Genomic DNA, 21,386 nt, shown 5'->3' with positions numbered 1-21,386 from the left:
CACATTTTTATTGAATTGCTTTCAGATGGTTTCTCCAATATACCAATTTCCTTTTGGATGATTGTTTTGTCTCCCTACTACATTTGCACTATTTGGTATGGTTTTGCCCTTATGTTATGTGATGCTCTTGAAGCTGTTGAATAAAAATACTGAATGCAATCAATTCCCCATCAATTAGGAGGGGCAGGGACAAACTAAATGCTGGAAAAAAACATTATTGGTAGCTGGATCCACACTAACTCCAGCCAAATTCAGCTTAGGTCTAGAGTAGCATGAGCATTTATGGTGTCAGCTTGGGTCAGTGAACAGTGTGACCATGTTTGCTGTGCCCAAGGTGAAGAACCTTCCAAGAAGTACTGGGGAATGCACTGTAACCGCCTTTACTTGGACTACTTAATCGTGCCCGTGCAGAACCATTGCTGTTGTTTTCATCTTGTGGCACGGATAAGCCTCATGAACTATATCAATTCACAAAGACGTGCTAGAAAATCTGTTCATTTCTACTGCTGAGCATAGGACAGATGCTGCAAACATTGCTGTGGATGTTCCAGACAATTTAATATTGATATGTTGCTACCTATCAGTAACTTAATATTTTTTGGATATTTTAATGGGGAAAAATGTAAAAAAGGATGAATTGGGAAAGTCTGCACGTATGCTGATGTCGCTACTGCACTGCCCAGTTGCACACGAATGTGCCAGAAATTATCAACAAAAGGCTTCAGGTTGTCATGTGAACCTGAACAAAGTGCTTGAGCATGCATTTAAATGCTGCTTTTAAGTCTTAGCACTCAATGGTGAGATTTTTCTTAAAGACAGCAAAAGTGGAAAGTAGGAGCTGACACGTTGCTCACATGCGTTGTTTTTCTTCTTCTTTGTGAACCATTTGGTTATCTGAAAGGTGGCGAAGCGACTCTTTCTAAAAGCAAAACCGCTTTTGGCCAGGAATGACTACCTTAGAAAACAAAACCAGACAAAAGCAAAACAACAGAAAACAAGAGCAAAACAGAAAAAAAAAAAAACACCATTAAACTGCAGAGCATCTTGTTAAGGTCACCGCTTGCACTCAATACACAGGATATATTCCCTGGTGCTGTTTTTGTTTGTTTGTTTTGAGTTGTCAGCTGCTCAGCTCTGGAACAAGTTGTATTTGGTTAATTCCTCTAAATGAACTGACCAACCCTTTGCCTCTGGGTAAAGTTATGTTAATAGGGTAAAGAGATTAATAATGAGGATGAATTGCACTTACTGTACAGCAGTGCCATACCGGAACTGAGTGCTGTCGGGGTTGGGTGATTGATCCATCTATCTTAAATAGTCTTCATCTACTGGTGCTGAAATATATGCAAAGAGGAATACTGTATGCTATTTCTCTTTTTCTGCTGAGTAAAGAAGATTTCTTTTATTGTATGGCAGTTAAATTTTATTATGAGTGGTATCTTTGGGGAGGGGGAGACAAAATAAACATCCTCTCCACTGTCCTTCCCCAAACAACAAGGTTTCTGTTTGATATGTTTTTAGAATGTGAAGGTGGCATAATACCTAAATACTTTAATCTATCATTAAAAGAATAAGTTCATGCTCTTGTAAAAATAGTAGAAGTAGTATAAGATAGGATTGGCAGAACTCAAGTGAATTTCGAAATAGATTTTGATGTCAAAAATTCCCTATTAAATTATAAAGTTAATGTGGTCAAACTGTTTCCTTGTATCAGTTAAGAACGAAAATAGGAAAAGAAATCCTGCCCTTAAAAACTCTGAAGCAAATCTATAAAACTGTTTGAATTTAAAGAATGCGATTTATGCCTCTTTGGAAACTCAGCTTCTGCTCAACCCCCTTACTTTTCTCTGCAGTTTTGTTTACAGCATTTTGAACACTGTGTGTTTACTGGAGGTTATTAAAAATAAATTGACTTGTTAACTTTGTTTCTAAGATCATGTGGTTGAAATCTTTTTCCTTTAAATTGTGGCAATAGTTTTGTGTTGAACTGTTTGCGAAATAAATTAATGTCATCAGTAAGTTTATAAAATACTTGAACAAAACTCTTCTAACTTGACTGTTCCCACTCCTGCAGTTGATGTGGGTCTTGTGCAGCCACTGAGAAAGGATGCTTCACCTGAAGCAGGGCAGAATAAATTATCCAAAACGGCATGGGTTTTTTGATTACTCACGTGATGACTAGTGGCACAGAACATCGTGCTTTTTCCTGTGTAGGCTTGTAGTTTCGTGTATTTGCATACTGCTACTCCCTTAAATGTGTAGATTTTTTTTTTTTCTTTCAAAAGGGATTATCTTTTGAGAATCATTGTTATTACCAACCCTATCAGCAGAAGCTGTGCTGTGTCTGGCATGCAAATGGCCCAGTAGTGTGCTGGCCTGGTTAGGACCAATGTTTGTAACGGAGATGTTCTGGAAATGTATGGCCTGGCCTTCACCTGAAACCTGAGAGCTGGGAAATGTATTTATTTTTTATTTTTTTTTGCTTTAGGTACTAAAAAGTAGGACAGTTCTCCCTCGAGATCCGTTTTCAGAAAGATGCACTATAAGGATGTGGCAGTTCTTGTTGTATGAACATAAGATGAAAAAAAAAAATGCTCTAAAAATCGTCATTGCTGTGCTGCATCGTGTATTTCCAAGGGTTATGCTGAACTCACTTTCTTTAAATATTTTAGCGAGCACTTCCTCAACTTGCACTGACTTCTGATGCTGTCTGATGAAGCTTCGGGGAACCACCGGCACCAGATGGGGAACTGGGAGGGTTGGGGACCAGAAAATTGCTCTAAGGTGTTGCCGGCCCGTGCTGAATGTATAAAGGATCTCAAGCTGGTTGTGCTTTAGCAAATCTGAATGGTTTCCTGATTTTTGTCTCCCAAAGCTGTGTTACATACTGACCTACGGTTTTACTTCCAGAAGGTTCATTCAAATAAATCACAGGTCTCTGCATGGTAATATTTGTTCAGACTGGTTTGTCTGCTCTTTCTATTCCAGCACCAAGCCTAGTTTTTGAGACAAAGTGAGCTCCTTCCAGGAGGGCAAGTTAAGCACCTGATTGTTTTTTTCTGTCTTTTGTATTCATGTGTGGTCTTCTCCTTTCCATTTCCCCCAGTCCCCCCCGCCCCGTAATAGCTGTACGGTTGCATTTCACAGAGAAGTGGAATTTCCTTATCTTGTTTTGGTTTTTTCATCTCGCCTGCGTGGGTGGACTTGCAGAACCAGTGTTCTAGATCTTCCTGCATCACAACAAGCATGTTTGCCCAGCGTTGCAGTCTATTACATTGAGCATTAGAAAAAAACAATACCCGTTACTGGAAGAAGACTGAAGAACCGAAGCTGACAAAGGTAAGCCTGATACTTAGAGCCCAGCTTTGAGACCAAATATAAAAGGAAATTCCCAGGTGGGATTATCTGTGCTCAAGGCATTGTGGAAGTAGATTTCTTCTTTGTTTACACCCTGCCTGTTCAGCATGTGACAGAATGAGAATAGTGGTCATATCCCATGCATGATGATTAAAGAGTATTTTCTTTATGTTTCTACCATACGTGATAATTTTGTCTTGGCAGCAATATTAATTTACTTACAATATTTATATTTTTATCTGTAAGGTCAAGAAGAGAAGTAGTGCTTTTATATGAAATACAATTACTACAAGAGCATACGTCTATGTTTAGAATATATTAGAGATCGCACTGGTTGCTCTTGCTCATTTCACTAAGAACAGAAATAAAGATACCATTACAAAGAACAGCAGAAATACCACAGCCTTATAACGAGAAGTTGGGTCCTGTTGGCAATCCTTAGAAAACGAGCCCACCCTCTGTGCAAGTACGTCCAGTGGAGACCACTGCTTTGATAGTAGCAAGAGTGGTGGACTCTTGCATTTGAGGTTTTAGCGCTTTATTTTTCTGCTAATTTATGACCCTCATGTTGCAACGCTGACTATTCCAGTTAAATATTGCCAGGCTCTATTAATGGAGAGGGTGTGGCAGGCACAACTCTTCTACATTCTCAATATTGTGTTGACCAAAGTGCTGCATAGGCTGTATTTTTTAGCTGCTTCTCTCCAACAACATTTATTTTTTCCATAAAAGTTGCATGCAAGAGAATTTGTGGATCCGAGTTTTGCCAGCTCTTCAGTTTATAGATTAAATTTTGATATTTTCCAAGATGCTGCAATTAGTTACGCAGTAGCTTAGCATTAGTTCAGTGCCATGTACCTGTTTCATTTCAGATGTCAGTCTAAGAGGCAGTATAGCAGCTGCAGTCATTGTTCCCTCGAGGATAAGAGTCATATATGCTCCTTTACCTTTTTCCCTTTCCAGTCAAGTAAGTTCTTGTCTTCTGCTACATTCACCATTTTCTTATTTTTATAGGGGTTAGAGGTATTCACGTTTCAGCCTTGTCTGTTTTGCAGGTTAATTTGTTGTCGGTTCATTCACGTGAAGTCACAGCTAAGAAGCACTCTATACCCACAGAAAACGTGACACCAAAGACCAAGCAAGTAAAGAGTTAACCAAGAGAGCCTGCTGCCGAGTTTGACGCCTCTGTAACTAGTCTGGTGGAAACTTTGAGGAAGATTGATTCTTCTTGTGGTCACAGGGAAACAAGGTCCAGCCACAGGCATGTAATAAATGATGTTTAATAAATGATTCCAAAAAGCTGCCTTTATGTGTTTGCTTTTACTTGTGATTGCTCAATTAGATACTGAGAAGTGCTAGGGTGAGTCTCCCGATGTACCTACTGATTTTCCACTAGTCGTCTGCGCTGTGCACGCTGACTTTGAGTTCTGCTGCTGAACAGAGGGACCAAGTTTTCCAGGGAGAAATAGGGAGGGATTTTTCTGCTCAAAATGCCCCCGTGCATCTTGGGGGCATGTCCAGGGAGCCTCCCAAGCTTCTGTTGGCACCGACTGATTTAAATAAAAAGCAGTAAGTTTTAAATAGAGAACACAGGGGAGAGGCAGGCAGGAGATACCAACCAAACATTTCTCCACTTGCACAGCGTGACCACCTTTCTGTTGTGATCATGTTTGCAGCGATGTGTAGGCTGGGGATTCAACTAGGACTGTGTACAAAGTCGAAGCCTCGCACCGTATTTCAGGCTGCTACAACAAATTAACGATTTAACACTTTGCTAATGTTGTGCACACATTTCGTTTGGACTCCCAGCATGAAAATGAAGGGAATTATTGCAATAAGCTTTCTGCCCAGTAGAAGTTGTTATCGTATAAATGAGAAACTTTGTCCTGTACTTTGAGTAAACAGAAGCGACAGGAAGCTGTTGGAAGGAGGACTGTGTTTCACTAGGTACGGAAAGAAAATTTCAGAGGGCTCTGTGTCCATCGCCTACAGCTCAGTATGCAGCTCAAGCTGATGTAGTGCCGTTTCTCTCCGGTAACATAGCAACTGGACCACACCTCCTCCTGCTGAAGGATGCTAAAGAGCCCTTTGAGCACTATCTGGTGTACTGCAAGGGAACTGCACCATTTTTAATTACCACGGCATTGCCAGCTGATGCTTTTTTTTTTCGTGGAATCGCGAGGATATTCTTTGTTCTCTATCAAGTAATCCATTTTTTCATTCACAGTTTGCGTAGTAATCCCATTTATATTTCAGAAGAGGACTGAGTTAAATTGAAATGAATATCAGAATTGTGTACATGTGTCAGTGCATTTTTTTTCTTGTTTCAAAGTAAGCTTTTGATTAAAAAATAAGCATTCTTGTCCACCTGATGATCTTCTCGTTTAGCACTCCTGTATGGTGGTAGTATGTTAACATTTTGGAAGAGTACTCAAGGATTTGAGCATGTTTTTCTTCTCACTTAGACTTTGCAAATGACTGAAAAGCTTTCCCCACTCCTAACCTCTCTTCTGTTGTGCAACAAAAGAGCTTTCCTTTAAGCATCTTGGTTTCCAAGCACAAGAAATCGTCTCTGGGCATTACTGAACGTTTGACTTAAGGTGTGATGAATCCTCTTATGCCAAGTTAAATTTCGTGATGTGTACTGTAGATTAATGTTTAACTTAGTTCCACTCGCTTGTTTTAGCTAGCATTGTTCAGAGTTTTCCTTTAAGGTCGTTTTGCTGAGATCTCAGGTTTTGTGCAAAAAGAAGGATGCGCTAAGTCTGTATTGGACATCACAGCCTGACTTTTTGTTTTGCTCATGTTGAGGCTGTTCCCTTTGCTGCCTGTCTTAGGAAGATGTTTGTTGCAATTTAACAATATAAAACCCTTATTTTGGCTTTGTGACCTGCATGAGGGAAAGCCTTTTAAGCAATCTGAAAACTTACTGATTGATTTTAATATATTGGTACCATACCATAGTGATTTATCAGTTGTTGTCATTGCCATTTGGTATCAGCTTGGGGAGGGGGCGTGTTTTGGTGAGCTGTGGCAAAACAGCCCCTTCAAAAATAACTCTGTTGGTGTTGCTGTACTTTGAGTTTTACATTCTGCTAAGAATTTTAAACAAAAACCAATAAACTGTAGTGTATTTGTGAGAGCTTGTGACTCGAGTACATCAAAACCAATAGCCTACCTAAAACAACATAAATTTTGGAGCTACACATTCTTAGTAAATCTGTGGCGTTATTGTGCAGACTGTATAAAAATGCAAATAAGTTAAATGTACTTTTTTTTTTTAACTTGATAATACTTATGTGTCCCCTCCCCCTTCTGTCTTTATAGGTCTACGAGGGCTAATCAATCTTGGGAACACATGTTTTATGAACTGTATTGTCCAGGCACTTACCCACACTCCACTGCTGCGAGATTTCTTCCTCTCCGACAGGCACAAATGTGAAATGCAAAGCCCCAGCTCATGTCTGGTCTGTGAAATGTCTACGCTTTTTCAGGAGGTGAGTGCTGTTTGCCACAATAACATCACCTTTCCACAGATGTTGACTATTTTGTATTCCAAAAGGAATTGTGTTCTATTTGCAAATAGAAAGGGGATGCAAATTCTGTTTCTCCTCAAGGTGGTAAAACACAGACTAAGATCCCACTCCCAAAAATACCTGACTGCTGAAAATGAAATTATTGGCCTTTAAGTCCTACACATAAGTCATCCTTGTTTAGGAAAAGGTGCTATTGGGCACAATTACAGTCCTGCCTGCTCTTCTGAGACTGACCTGCAATCCTTAGTCTTAAAGCTGAATGTGTGCATTAATTAAAGGTGCAAGTTTTAACTTGAAAATGTGTCACAGGCTCTTCAGGTTATAATGGGAATAAGAATAAAGCGATACACAGCCTTGTGGTTTTAGGCACTGGATTAGGTAGGTTTGTATAAATATTTTACGGATCTTGATTCAGTGCTTTCCAAAGGGAAAACATCTTTGTTACCATCTCTTAGGTGGAAATACGTTAATAGCTAGGAGAATGTAAACAACTGAATGCGTTGGTACAGTTTGTACCTTGCATAGAGGAACTCCTGTTCTTTCACTTTCTCCCCCAGGTGAATAGCTTTGTGATGTGCCTTTCCCTAGGTCTAATCTGTGGTGGATATGACAGGCGCATTCTTTTCATTAGTAAATAGTAGAAGAGCTTTACTATCTTAATTCCACATGAGTAATGTAAGGGCTACATGGCTAGACATGAGCTTCTGGTTTTAAAAAGAGTCTTTTTTAAAAAACATGTGCATGCACACATAGTCCTTTCCTTTCCCTCAGTGACTGATATGCTTTCATGGTAAGCAAAAGAAAAAAAAAATAGGGCCATAATATATGCTCTTACAGAGCATTTAAGGTAGCTGGAGACATTTGTACACCTAGCAGGTCATTGCAGGTGAGTTAAATGTATGTGAAAGGTAAAGTTCCCCCTTAGCCTTTCCAGTACAAAGTTTTTTTCTAATAGTGCTCAGTACTTGTGTCACTTTGCAATTTTTCATGCTACGTATCAGTCATTACTTGCATATTACAGTACTTATTTTGGATATATTTTTCAATTATTCTCAAGTCTGTCAGAAGTAAAGGTAAAAACAAGAGACAGACATACCAATAGGTTGCAGCTGAGAATTATTCATACCAGATGTGCTGTTAATGGGAAAATATTACTCTGCCTAGATAAAAATTCAGTTATGGTATAGAAATACTAGTTTCTGTAGATTGTTAAAAAAAAAAAACAAAACAAACAAACAAAAAAACACTACTATTTGCTTATTTGAAAAATAAAAATAGCTGCTGTTAAAATCTTTCATCAGGTTGTAGTATAAAGTCTCATTTTGATCAATGTCACCACATTTTGCTTATACACTTGTATTTTAAAACGCAAAAACAAAACACACCTTTGGGAAATGAGGAAATGAATTTTGCATTACAGGTGGAGGGGCTGCAGGAAAGATCAAGACTTCTCAGGCAATTATTTATATTTCCTTTTCTATATGTGGAGCTCTGTTGATGGCCTAGGATTCCTATTGCTAGACTACACACAAGCATGTCATGAAGAATGGGGCTGTTATCCATAATGGGGTTTATATGCAGTGTTCTCATTAAATTCAACTGTAATCAAGTTTAATTTCGCACACAACTTTGGGAATCTCAGCCTTCATTTCCCCAATCAAAATTCATGCCTACACTTGAATTAAGTTCTAATAATTAATGCCCGGCAAGTTGAGGGTATGTAAATGAGGGAAGAGCCACCTCTGATTTTAGACTGTGAAGATAGCAGTACGGTAGTCTGTGTCCTTATTTCATGTTGAAGTATTGCAGCTAAGAGCTGTGGGAGGACAACCAAAAGTGACTCAACCGCTTTAAAGTAAAACTAGAGCTTAGTCCTCCACAAGCAAAAGGGTAGCGTCGCATCGAACTTCATATATTTCAACACGCAAACGGTAATTACTACGTTATGTTTATAGCTCTCTGAGCACTCATTGTAAAATTCTGTTTCCCAGTCAGTTTAATTTTTTTTTATGTTCAGAAATATGACCAGGATCTTGCAGTTCTGGAGTGGTTATCTTTCATGTCTCAGCTCTATGCAATAGTTTTGGCGAATGTTCCTATGCCATCTCTGCAGAGAAGAGATCTGAACGAAGGACAGCTAACCAGTGGAGACTGCGGTGCTCTGGTTCTCAAGAATTCCTTCCTAATTGAATTACTAGAGAAACTTTGGGTCAGGTTCTAGCTTGTTTTTATGGAGCTTTCCCACTGGAATTAACTGATGCAGTTATCCCAAGGCATCTTGCCCAGTGACAGATGATCAGGGCAAGGGTTAATTTCATCTCCCCTCCACCCTTTTTTCTGAAGGTGTGATCTTAGGCAAAAGGAATGCCGGGGGATCCAGTGAATGCACAGAGTAAGAATTCCTGGGGAGAAAAAGACTGTTGTGAACGTTAAGCAAAACTTACTATATATCAATAAGCATATTTTTGCTCTTTTGCTTTTTAAACAGAATAGGAGGGTCTGTTGTTGTTGTTGAAGGTCACTTAGTTATGTAGGTTGTGTCGGTGTCTTCTCTTTGATAAATAGGGAGGTGCAAAGTTCTTCTACCTTGAAGTAGGTTGGTGGTGAGTAATGAGTGTCAGATGGTTCTCCGAACAGAGTTCTTGCCTAATAGCTTTTCTTGCAAATATGCCAAGCATTGAATCTCCATTTGTTTTAGAAAATATCTAACTGCATCAATTAGCATTCTCATTTGTGCTACTTGAAACCTATTTCTCAATAGAATCATGACATGAATTACAGTGCATGAGAAAGGGAATGAAAAGGGTTTGGGAATAACAGATAGTGGTGAAACTGGATGGAGGAGCGACAGAACACAAACCGTTCATTGAGCCTTTTGGCTGAAAGGGTTTGTGCACTACTCTTTTACCTACTGGTATTGGTGCTTTAGTTTTGTTTTGCCAATAAAAATTAATTCCGAGATGGTCCACATCCCAAGGTTTATGGAAGTCCTTTTACAGAATAACCATTCGGTATGTTAAGATTAGTGGATCTGCACTCTGTGACCGGAATAGCAAGAATACCTGAGAATATAGTAGAATGCAGTGCATCCACTCAGAAACGTAAAGAACAAAGCCTTTTTTATTCCCATCATTACTCATCCTCACAAGCCTATCAACATGCGCAGTGCAACTATGTGGAGAGTTGAGAAGTGAGGACAAGAAGGAAAAAGAATGAGAAGATTTATGGCTTTGGTAACTCAAGATGGTACAGTATTGAAATAGCTTATGTATAAAATAAGTTACAACAAACGTACAAAGGCGAAAAAGTAACTGTGACCCTTAACATAGGCAGTGCACGTTGTAAGGGAAAATGCAGATTTTGTGCCTATGTAGTAAAATCTTGACTCTGAAATAAGTACAGAAAATATTACATATGCCTGCAAGCACAGCTGTTTTTCTGATTCCTTGAAGCATTACTTTTTTGTTGGAAAACCTCTAGTAGGTGTTCTCGTATTCTGAGAGATACGTGTTACCCATCCCTGTATCCATTGTAAATTTTCTGTACGTTTAAGTCTTAATTGAGAACCAATTTCCAAGAGGAGCTTTTAGCTTCTCAAATTGGACTGGAGCCTGGGACAGGATTTATGCCTCTGAATTTGATTACGAAGCCAGGAGAATGTTAAGTTGATATGTATGCAGGATAGATCAGATGTATCTGTTCACGTAATTGGGAAACTACCTTGTATGTGGTTTTGGCAGGAGGAGGAGAAAAAAGTACAGATGCTTGGTTGTTTTTTTTTTTACCCTTCCTCACTGGTATTGATATAATTTTTGGTAACAATAGTGCAAACTACAAAGCCTAAAATCCCCCAAGTAGTATTTAAGGGGGTGGGGTGGGATGGGGAAGTTACGGCTACTTGGGTTGTATGTAAGGATGGGGACTTCGGATCCTGTTTTGTCCCTGAACAGCAATTAAATAGCGTCTTACCAATCATTTTCAAATTGCTTGAACTAGTTCTCTTCAAAATAAGCAACTAATACTGCTGGATTGGAAACAGTTTAAAACAAAGATTATTTTAAACTGGGAAGAGATGTGCCATTGAAGTATTTTAAAGGTGACTTGCAAAGACATCCTTGTTTGTATTTGCACACTTAAATGAAAAGGTTTGTATAACAGTGAATTAATAAGGTTTTAAATTGATTTTTTTTACATCTTCTTTTTTTTTCCTTTTCATGGATTGGATCAGCTCTGATAGTCTTTTTTCCAGCAACAAGGAAACAGCATGGCTGGGATGGGTGTTTTCTACATTCCAGTTAAAATATTGCTGTTGAATATGCTCAGGTCCTTTTGTTTCATTTTTGATGTATTAGAACAGGGAAGCTTTCCCTACCCCCTCTACATATATTCAATTGCATTTTTACTAGTTGTGTTTCTAGTTTGTGTGATAATAGCTAATAATGTGATAAAGCTTCTTGTTAGATTCTTCTAATCCTAATGAAGCACTAGAGAATGTAAAAATCTGCTGGCAGGTCTAGCGTCTGCAGTGGAGTAATTACGGAGAGTGCTGTTGGTTAAAATGACCAGAGAGCTCTGGGACTAATTGTAAGGAGTGACAGAACAGAGAAGTTTTATTGCTGCAGTTCCCTGAATTATGTTGAGCAGCAGCTGCGTCAGCAGATTTCAATTACCATCCCACTGCTCCAGTCCCCTGGTGTCATTCTTGTTGGCATCAGAGTTAACTATTGATCTTTTTATTTATAGAAGCATTTTGTGGTGTTTGGCTGCAGAGGTATATCTTCTTATTTGGAAAAACTGGAGCTTGCAGTAAAGAAATTTCTTTGTAAGGAAATACACTAAATCCCGACAGACATGAGGACTAGATGAGAAAATTGTGCTACCTTTTGCCTACCCATCCCTCAAAAGACAATCTATTTTATCCAGGGAGGTTTGTAGCACCAGACCTGTGCTTGCACTGAGACGAAATGCTCAGCCTTTGCAGGAAAAACATGGGGTTGGGAAAGGAAGCCCCCCCCTTTTCCAGTAAGAGTGAGAAATTCCACACTAATGTTGGTTTTTTTTTTTTAGTCTTATATTTGTTATGTGTATTTGCTGCTTACTGTCTTCTGTGTTTGGGAAAAGGAACTAAAAATAAATGGCCGTCGATTTGATAGGATCTTGGCAAAATGCAATTGTGGTGTTGCAGGCACCCTTTACTGGCAAGCATCTTTTTGAAAGGTTAGAGAAGGCAAAAGGCTTTATGAATTTCCACTTGTCGAAAATAAAATATTGCCCCTTTAAATACTTTTTTTTTTTTTTTAATTTTAAACTTTCTCAGTTAAATACCAGTGTGATCAATATGTGTTGGTACATTGCCATGGGGAAATTTGCCATTGCAGTTATTCTGTTCTTATCAGGCTGCAGACCAGTGATTCCAAATCCAGATGGAGCCTGAAGCCCAAGTGAATAAACTCTTCTGGGCCTTTCCCAGCTCCCTGTAGGGGCACCACGAGCATCTCTGCCTTCCTTTTGGAACCAGTATCATGGTGCAGGAGTTCTTGAACAAACACAGAAGTCAGCTTGCTCCAGAAGGGCTTCTTAGCTTTAGCCTCAGACTAAGGATGCCAGACTTAGTGGCAGAAGTAAGGAACAGGTGATGGGAGACTTGAGAAGATGAGAATTAAGGAGTTGCAGTGGTAGCACTTGGATGGAAATGGAGAAGGGAGTGGAAGGAGCTGAACCTCAGTCCAGGGAAGCAGAGACCATTACCTTTTTTTTTTTTGTTTAAGTGGGACCTGGCTGTTTGGTTTTTATTTAAAACCCCAAACCAAAAAAGTCCACAAATTTCTGTAGGCTCTGTCATGCTGATAGAAGACTGTGTCTCCCCAGCTGCGTGCTACCATTCGCCAGTGGTGTTTCACATCATCACAGTTTTGCAGACTGAATAATTTGTCTGTGCACTCCCTAATATGCTTCTGGCAAAATCAGCTGGGGCAATTTCAGCTGCTACTGTGGCTGATGAGACAGATTTTGACTAAGGCAGATTATGAAGCAGATGCAGGAGCTGGTCCAGGAGCAGAACTTCGGGCAGCGAGACCCTGCAGGAGTGGTAACAGGCAGCTGACTTCGGGGAGTGGGGTAGATGTTGAGTAAATTTGTTCCCAAAGCCTTGCAGGGCCACAGTATACAATGAAAGGCCAACACCTACATGAGGCTGCTATCCTGCTTGTATTTTTTCTGTAAGATAGGACTGGGTCTTGGTTCAGGGGCTGGATGGCGGTTGACATCTGATATTCTCATCCTCACTGTCTGTCCCCAGTTTTGAAGGCTGTAATTTGTGAAGAGAATTGCTGATCTCTTGCAAATACAGGTTTTTGTTTTTTTTTTTTCAGACTATTTTAATAAAAGGCAGTGGTATCAGAAAGGAAGTTTTGAGTTGTTTGTCCCCCTTTTTTAATGCCAATCCACTGTAAAATAAAGGAAATTCCAGGGAGAAAAGTGAGGCGCTCAGTTCTGGGATCACTCCTTCGGTAGTCTGTGACAAAAGGCTGTCTATGTGTCTCATTATTAAGGCCATCAGAGTTAAATGGTTTAAATTTATTTGACTAATTGCACTCATTAATTTTTTAATAATTAAATGCATTGAGGCTGTGTAACTTGTTAACAGTCATGTCCTTTTCTTTGCTTTGAGCAGTTTTACTCTGGGCACCGATCTCCTCACATTCCATATAGGTTATTGCACCTGGTATGGACTCATGCACGGCATTTAGCAGGGTACGAGCAACAAGATGCACACGAGTTCCTCATTGCTGCATTAGATGTGCTACACAGACACTGCAAAGGTAAGGCTTGTGCTGAGTCTTCAATCAACAAGGAATATTGGATCAAAAGGAGGTAGAGCAAAGTGTGTGTCTTCCAGTACAGCAGTCTTAGCAAATTCCTTTAAAAACATTTGGTAGACTTGAAGGAAAAGACTTAAATAAACTATTCCTACTGTCAAAAATTACCTAGAGTTAAAAACAGAGAAGCCTTTACATTGGTTTGAATCACCATCCTGTTCTGTTATTGGTTGTGAGTCACTGTCTTTTCTTTTAAATTGCCATTTAAATTCTATTTATACTTGAGGTAGTTGGAACTCTTTAGTGTGTCATCGCTGATGAAAATAACATATAGAGGAGGCTGTGGTTTTGCTTAAATAGTATTCCGCTGTTTTTATGCTGCCCAATTGCTTACAGAAATGTGAATAAGAAAAAGAGTATTTGTTTTTGATATATTTTATTATTCTGTATATAAAATGCATAATTGCACAATACAGTAAAAAACAGTTAATGACATCCTTCTAAGAAGGAAGTATCTAAGGCTTAAATAAGTGGATTTGGTAATACCATATGAAATTACATATTTTAATGTTTGTTAACTGAATTAAATCTAAACTGAAAATTCTCCAAATTGCCAATGGTTGATCCAGCTTGATTCACTTACAAGCATAGTAAAAATCGCTGGGAAAGTAAGGGAAATAGAGTAGGGTTGATACTAGGGGAAAAAAAAAATCCTTCGTCACTAAAAATAAGCTTTAAAGCACTCAGATTTCCTCTAGTGCTTTTAGAATAAGCACTTAGAGGTTAGCTTTCTGTCTTATCAGAGGGCTTTCAAAGGAAAGGCTGCTGCTGTTCCTTAAAACATTTTGAAGTCTTGCTTTTATCTTTGAGATAATCTTACATGGTAGCAGATGTGCTTGTTCAGATTCATAATAGGTGTCCTCCAAAAGAGTCTTCTCCAAAAGGACTATTTCCAAGGAAAAGAGTACGTAGGACAGTTCTTTAGTTGTTATTAATATCTGTCAGTTGATAATCACTACCAGAAATTCAATAACCTTAATGAAACTAGTGTTGAAGTGCTGAATTGCTATCAAAATACTGACCTCCTTCTTACTTTGTGTTAACACTGAAAAAACTCTGCTGCGAACAGAAATACTTTGTGGTTCCTGTAAAACTTCTGAACCATTGACCTAACAAATCTTGAAGCTTTTTCATCTTCTCTGATATAAAATGATGCTCACATTTCTTGTATGCTTCATGATCACTTAGTGAAGGAGTATTTTCTCCTCAGAATTGAAGAAAAAAACGCCTTGCAACAATAAAGGTCCTTGCACTGTTTTGAAACTGATAATCTGAAAAGACTTTTTTTTCTTGTGTTCTGGCTCTAAGTGAAGACTATCTTATGCATCTTCTGCAATTACCAACAAAATTGAGCTTTCCCAACTGTTTCTTTACTCTTGGTTCTATTTGGATTCTCTGGCCAAACTGAAAATGTGAAAGAAGATAATATCGAGCATACGTTGTTGGGAAGGGTATATGCATACATGGGGATTATTTTTACAGTTGTTTGGGTATCACAAACTAGTTGTAAACACTGACTTTTTGTTCACTATCAAACTGAATAGCGGTTTCAGCTGGATTGAATTAGGTTTTTGCATCTTTAGCGCTGAGCTTTTTTGGCTTGTGGGCACTACTTGCATTCAACGCAGTGACTGAAGTTCAGTTGTTCAATGAGTCTCCCTAAATTTGAGCTCTTTGCATGACTATGACTAAACTGTTACAACGCTACCAGTGGGAAGGTGCTACTGCTAAATCCTTGATATCTGTGCACCCAGGTTTTTAAACTACAGTTTCTGAAGAAATGGAGAGGCTTTTAATCAACTACGGTAAATTATCTGTGCCACATCAAGGTAGTTGAAAAGAAGTGGTTGAGCAGTTGTGTGGGAACCAAAGCAGTTCATATAAACCAGAATTTCAAGTACGGTCAAGATAAGCCACTTCTGGAATGAACTAGTTATTTAGCTCTATAATGAGAACGTTTTCCCACTTATATACTTATGTATACAGACAGATACGCACATGCAAAGTATCCATATGAAAAATATTATTACTACTAATAAGAATGCCCTAAAGCTACAATAAGCAAATAATGCCTCCCCAGCCAGCATTAAATACTTGTTTTACTGAATTAAAAAAGAAAGCCACAGTAATCAAGTTCTGCCATTGAAACGCATTCAAGAAAAAAATAATCATGGGGAAAAGTTTGTCCAAAAGCCCCAGCTTCTGGATTCAAGATTATCAAGTATTTAGGGATGCAAATAAATGCAAGTATGCCTTATGCTAAGACCTATATAAATACCCAGTGATACTTGTTTGGCTAACTTTAGTCATTTATCCCTTTTCCATTCCATTTACTCTTTAAAGGAAATGTTCTAATGCAAGTCAGAATGCTGTGAATTCTCGTTATTGATATCTGTTGTTGCCTGAATTAGGAAAAACAGAAGATTTTGTTGTCCATTAAAAGATCAGTTTTTGTAATACTGCATCTTACGAAATAAGCTTCCCCAAGACTCATGTATGGACTGGCCCAAACATTCAGAAGAAAAGCTCTATTTATCTTCGGATTTGCTTGAGTGTTTGTCTGACTTTTGCTTTGCCACCCTTTCTTTTTCAAGGGGAAAGTGAGTATGGTGATCTTTTTTAGGGAAGGGTTGTTCAGATGGCTTTAAGGCAGTGTGTGTGAACAAAACAGGAACTTCTTATTTCTGGATCCTTTTTTTTTTTTTTCCTTTGGAAATGGTTCTGCATAAGATCATTTTAAATCTCCTGCTGAATGTCGGATCTGATTTCAGCAAGCCCCTAATTATCTTTAAGTTATATGCAGAGGTATACACACCCTTTAAAACTTTTATTCTTTTTTGTTAAACACTGGTTGGATGTGTACTAAATTTTAATGGCCTCTGAGAAATTTTGGAAGCTCGGGGTACCACCGTAAATCGTGTCCCAGGGGTGATAGCTCTTCTTGTGATAGCACTGTTGTGTTCAGCTGTGGCATCAAGGCAGGGCATATTCTGAGCATTTACCAGGTCTTCTCTGTGCTGCTGGAGTGATACAAAATGTGTCTGAATAAAAAGGAATTGAGTCTGTTGTGCATATGGATTGCTATTTTTCATTCCAACAGCTGGAGAAGGATGGATTAACTGAAAAGTAGTATGGGGGGGGAGCTAAGCTATTAATTCCTCCTTGTGCTACCATTCACCAAACTGCACAAGATCTGTTCTTAAAAGCATACTCCAAATAAAAACAAGATTATTTTTTTTGAATACTGAATTATTTTTAAGCGTTACTACTGAAAATGACTTTTACAACTGTACCTGCATTGCTTGCTGTTCCAGTCTTTTGCTGGTTTGATAGTGCTTAAAGTTCTACATTGTTGTTGTTTGCTGGCATTTGTGGTCCTCCTCCCCGCAAAAGCTTTGAAATGAGATTCAGAGCTTACTCTACAGTCAGGTATTGGCCTCTTTGCCAGAGTAATGCTCAATATGACGAGCCAGTTCTAATTACCAGTGCTGTGGAAGAAATTCAGAGTTCTGATTTTGCAGACTCCTGTGACAGTGAGGTTCCAGTCATCCAAGTATGTTGTGTTTTACTGTGTCTTGGGCATCCTCAAACTGGGAGAAACTCAGACCACAATTGTTGCTTTCTTACAGGGAGCAAGACTGTGCTTCAAAAGTTAATATTCAGCCCAGTGAAATCTGGCTGTTTATTTTTTTTTTCTTTTATTGCAAGAGCAATACCACTTAAGCAGCAAAGGGCAGTAGCTATGATGTGCATTTATACACAAAGATTTGAAAAGCAAGTTAGAAAAATTGAAGTAATGCTGTATTGTGATGCCAAACTCAGCCAGTATTATCCAATTGCAAAATACACGATGGAAGTTGGTGACAAAACCTACTTATTATTAGCTTTAAGTTGGAGTTTGGTTTTGAAATAATCTGTTTTTACTGTTGATACTTGTGATTTACCTTTAGAAGTATATCAAATGTGTATACATTTGAGCAAAAGTTAATGTGCTTCATTATTGCACAGGTACAGTAGCAATTTCTCTGTAAGTTTCATTTAATTTGAGTCCAAGCTCTTATACTCTTTTTTGTCATTTATAATTACGTTAATGTGTATATCGATGTATTTTCAAGTTTAGTTTTAGTCTTGTGCTCACAAATTTCTTATGATAAGCTGCTGGTTTTCCTAGTAGGAATTGTGAACAGCTTTAAAAATGTAACTATGAAAGTGAAACCTACTTGGTAAGATAGAAATGTTGAAGAGAACCTTAACTCGAGCACAACAACCTAGCAGCTTCCAGTTCTCAGCTGCATAATATACCTCCTCTCAGCATCTGTTACATACTGACAAGTGTGAGTAGGTGGTAATCTTACTTTTTTTTCCCCTCCTCTCCAACCAAATGTCATGGGAACTAATGTTGAGTGGGTAATGCCCTTCTGTTTTGCTGTGAACAAGCTTGCAGGATATTCTTTTGAGACCCTCTCGTCACTGATCCTGATTGACTTGTGTAATTGAAAAGGGAGCTTTGGTGCTCTCCTCTAGTCAGACATGGCTGTCCGGTAAAGGTGTCTAACAGGGATGTTACCTGTGGTTCAGTGAATGTCTCAGGATGCTTTATCTCTGCTTCTGCCCCCTGAAAACAAAGTTGAGGGAGGGAATCGATCTCAAATGGTGAGGCTACAGGAATGTAGTTGTGTGTTGTTCTTTTAAAAAGGGGAGCTTTACAAAGAAAGATTTTTTTTAAAAAAAAAAAGGAATTACTTTTTTAAATTACTTTTTTAAAGCTTGTATGTGATCTTTTTGTAAAGGTGAAGAATGTCTTCTACAGTCTCTATACATACGTTCTATTTATTAGCTTAACATATCGTCATAGACCATCTAAGGATCTCGAGTTCAGTAAGATTTAGCTGTAGTTCAGATCAAGAAGTGTTTGAGTCTGAAAACCCCCAACTGAAAGCACGTGTATTTGAAATCTTATTTTAGAGCATTTTGTTCAAGAGACATTTTAAGGAAACAATATGTTTTCCTTGGCAATTCAAACGTTTCTAAAGCAGGCAATTGAGAGCTTTTCTGAGGTATTTAGGATCTAATAGACTCAAGTGGCCAACTGCAGCTTAGTAGGTATCACCTTTATCTTTTTTTCCACGTCCAGTATCAGGTGAAACCTTTGTCATTTTATAAAGCATCTTCTACAAACTTCTGAAGCTTTGGAAAAAATCTCATCCCTTCTTGATATTGCTGCAAGAAGACTCCAGCAAGAGCACCTTATGAGAAAATTGTTGTTGTTTTTTTTGTTTTGGTCCTGTGTTTTTGAGTTTGTTTTGGTGTTTTTTGACACACTTGACTAGAAAATAATTATTTTAGAGTAATAACTGTGATTTGAGGAGTCAGCACCGTAGTATTTAATTTCTGAAAGTGAAATATTTACTACTAAGTTAAATATACCAGGAAAGCTGTCAAAATTTAATTGTCTTAGCAGTTTCTATTTTACAGGATATTGGAAGAAACCTGAAAATGTGCTTTACAAAATAATTAGCCGCTGCTGTAAATACCTTGTGTGTGCATCTCTGTTTACAAAGCAAAACTAATTGCGTCTATCCTACCTAAGGAAGTAAAGCATAAGTGGCAGAAATCAAAGAAAAAGTGTATCACTCCTATTTTACCTATGGGGAGTGGAAGGAGTGTGCTTCAACACTGAGAACTGTGCCCAGAAGGTTTTGGTTATTTATGTAATGCTCTGGTTAGTCTCAGAAAGCTGACTTGGCCTAATCTTGGCACTCAAATCCTAAAAATGAATCGCTGCACTCCTGAGACCTGCAGTGACAGTGTATAATGAGATAGGTACGTGTTCTTCGTGCCCCGTGGGAAGTCAGAGGGTTGCCGTGTCTCTGTGAAGAAGCTGGGGGAAGACACAGCACTCACCTTCCCACTCCTGATAAGGACATCTTCCATTTTTTCACTGGTGAAAACTTGAACTGGCAGTAAATGCTGGAAGAACAGGCTGCACGCAGCAGGCTGGAGCTTTATGGGTCTTAACAAAGCTCCTCCCCTTGCTGTAGTCTCAGAAGTTTGCCGTGTTAAAATTAAAAAGTAGTATTTGCTGACGTTTTTCCTCTGTGTTCATTTAGGAAAATAATGTGCTATTGAATGCTCTGCCTAAGCAGAAATTAGTGCTTCTGTGGTGAAGTGCTGGCCATTTGTGTAGATACAAATGTTGCACGGCGGCCCTCTTAGTGAAGTTTAAATAGTTATTTTCATTAACCACCTTGGCAGCTCCTTCATCTTAGGGGCTGATCTTCATACCACAAAGTACAATGTAAATCTCTGCAGAGGGAGGCAGGGCTATGGCTTGGAAAGGGGGGTTGTTGACTGCCGTTACAGCCTAAAGCTTCACCTCTATAGATAGAGTTAATTGCATTTGGTCACCTTCTGATTCTCTTCTGTATTTTGCTAGAAGCTCCTTGTTTTTCTTTGCACAGCATTTTCAGGATTGTCTGAATTGTCTATGTGAACGTGTAGTATGCTTATGAGAGTGCATTATAATGAGTTACCGGAGAGGCAGTCCAAGACAAACCACCATTCCCCAGGAAGATTTTTGACTTCTCAGTCTGTGTTTGCATTCCTCCAGGTGATGATAATGGGAAGAAGGCCAACAACCCCAACCACTGTAACTGCATCATAGACCAAATCTTCACAGGCGGACTGCAGTCTGATGTTACCTGTCAAGTCTGCCAGTAAGTGCTTTGTTTCTAATTCTGTGCTCTGATTTGAAGCTGAACTCTGTACTGCAACAGTGCTGTGAATCTTTTCTTTCTTGAATAAAATAAATTCCTGCAAGACAACAACTGTTTTAAGGACAAGATGAGCTAAATACAATCAATTACCAGTTAACCATCATATATTAAGACATGGGCCAAAGGAAAAAAAAAAAAAAGCTATCTGGAAAGCATCACAGGCTTATGAATGTAAACTTCTTACTACTGTGAAGAAGGTTGTTATTTTCCAAGTTTGTGAGAAAAAGACTTCCCAGATCTCATTGGTTTTGGAAGTATGCAATTGCCACTGCATTTGAGGAAAGTTCTGATACGTAATCGTATTTTCCTTCAGTTACGACCCTTGTGTATCATCAGGAGAGGTTTGAAATAGACTGATGTTATGTAATCTCAGGTACCAGCAAGTGTATGTCTTACAAGAGTAAGAAAAATTGTATTTGTTGTTCTACTGTGTACTGGAGCAAGCTGACTTCTCTTTCAAGATGTTTGGTGTTGCCACAGTTCAGAAGTTAGAGCTCTTGTGGGGGGTTTTTTGGTCTTGCATTCTTTATAATTAGCCACGGTGTCCTGTAGATGGACCATTGTGCTCTCTTTATTTGAATTTGGTTTTATTCTCAATTTTCTGGAGAGATTTGCGGAAGATTCATTGTAGGAAAAAATACGAAATTATGTTCTTTGCCTGGTAGAGCCACAGAATCATATCATAATAAAAAGTTTGTTGTGTAATGATACTGTATTAACATCGAAGCAATTTTAACAAAACAAGTTCGTTTTGAAAATTCACAAGATCTGCACAAATGGAAATGGAAAAAAGGCAGAATATTGTATGCTTAGTGAAATCTTGGAGACAAAGACACAAG

General features: G+C 38.6%; 1 protein-coding gene across 2 annotated transcripts in view; it reads left to right on the top strand.

Moving 5' to 3' along the window:
• Window positions 1-21,386, top strand: part of USP22 (ubiquitin specific peptidase 22) — a 98,189-nt gene that overhangs the window by 66,107 nt on the left and 10,696 nt on the right. For both annotated transcript variants that reach the window (XM_032197340.1, XM_032197339.1), the window contains 3 exons: window positions 6,685-6,854; window positions 13,567-13,714; window positions 20,382-20,487. In XM_032197340.1, coding sequence (XP_032053231.1) covers window positions 6,685-6,854; window positions 13,567-13,714; window positions 20,382-20,487 — 424 coding nt within the window. The remainder of the gene's footprint in view (window positions 1-6,684; window positions 6,855-13,566; window positions 13,715-20,381; window positions 20,488-21,386) is intronic.

The sequence above is a fragment of the Aythya fuligula genome, chromosome 15, assembly GCF_009819795.1.
Source record: "Aythya fuligula isolate bAytFul2 chromosome 15, bAytFul2.pri, whole genome shotgun sequence".
NCBI classification, from domain to species: Eukaryota; Metazoa; Chordata; class Aves; order Anseriformes; family Anatidae; genus Aythya; species Aythya fuligula.
The sequence above is the reverse complement of the archived record's forward strand: the minus strand, read 5'-3'. Positions and strand labels throughout refer to the sequence as shown.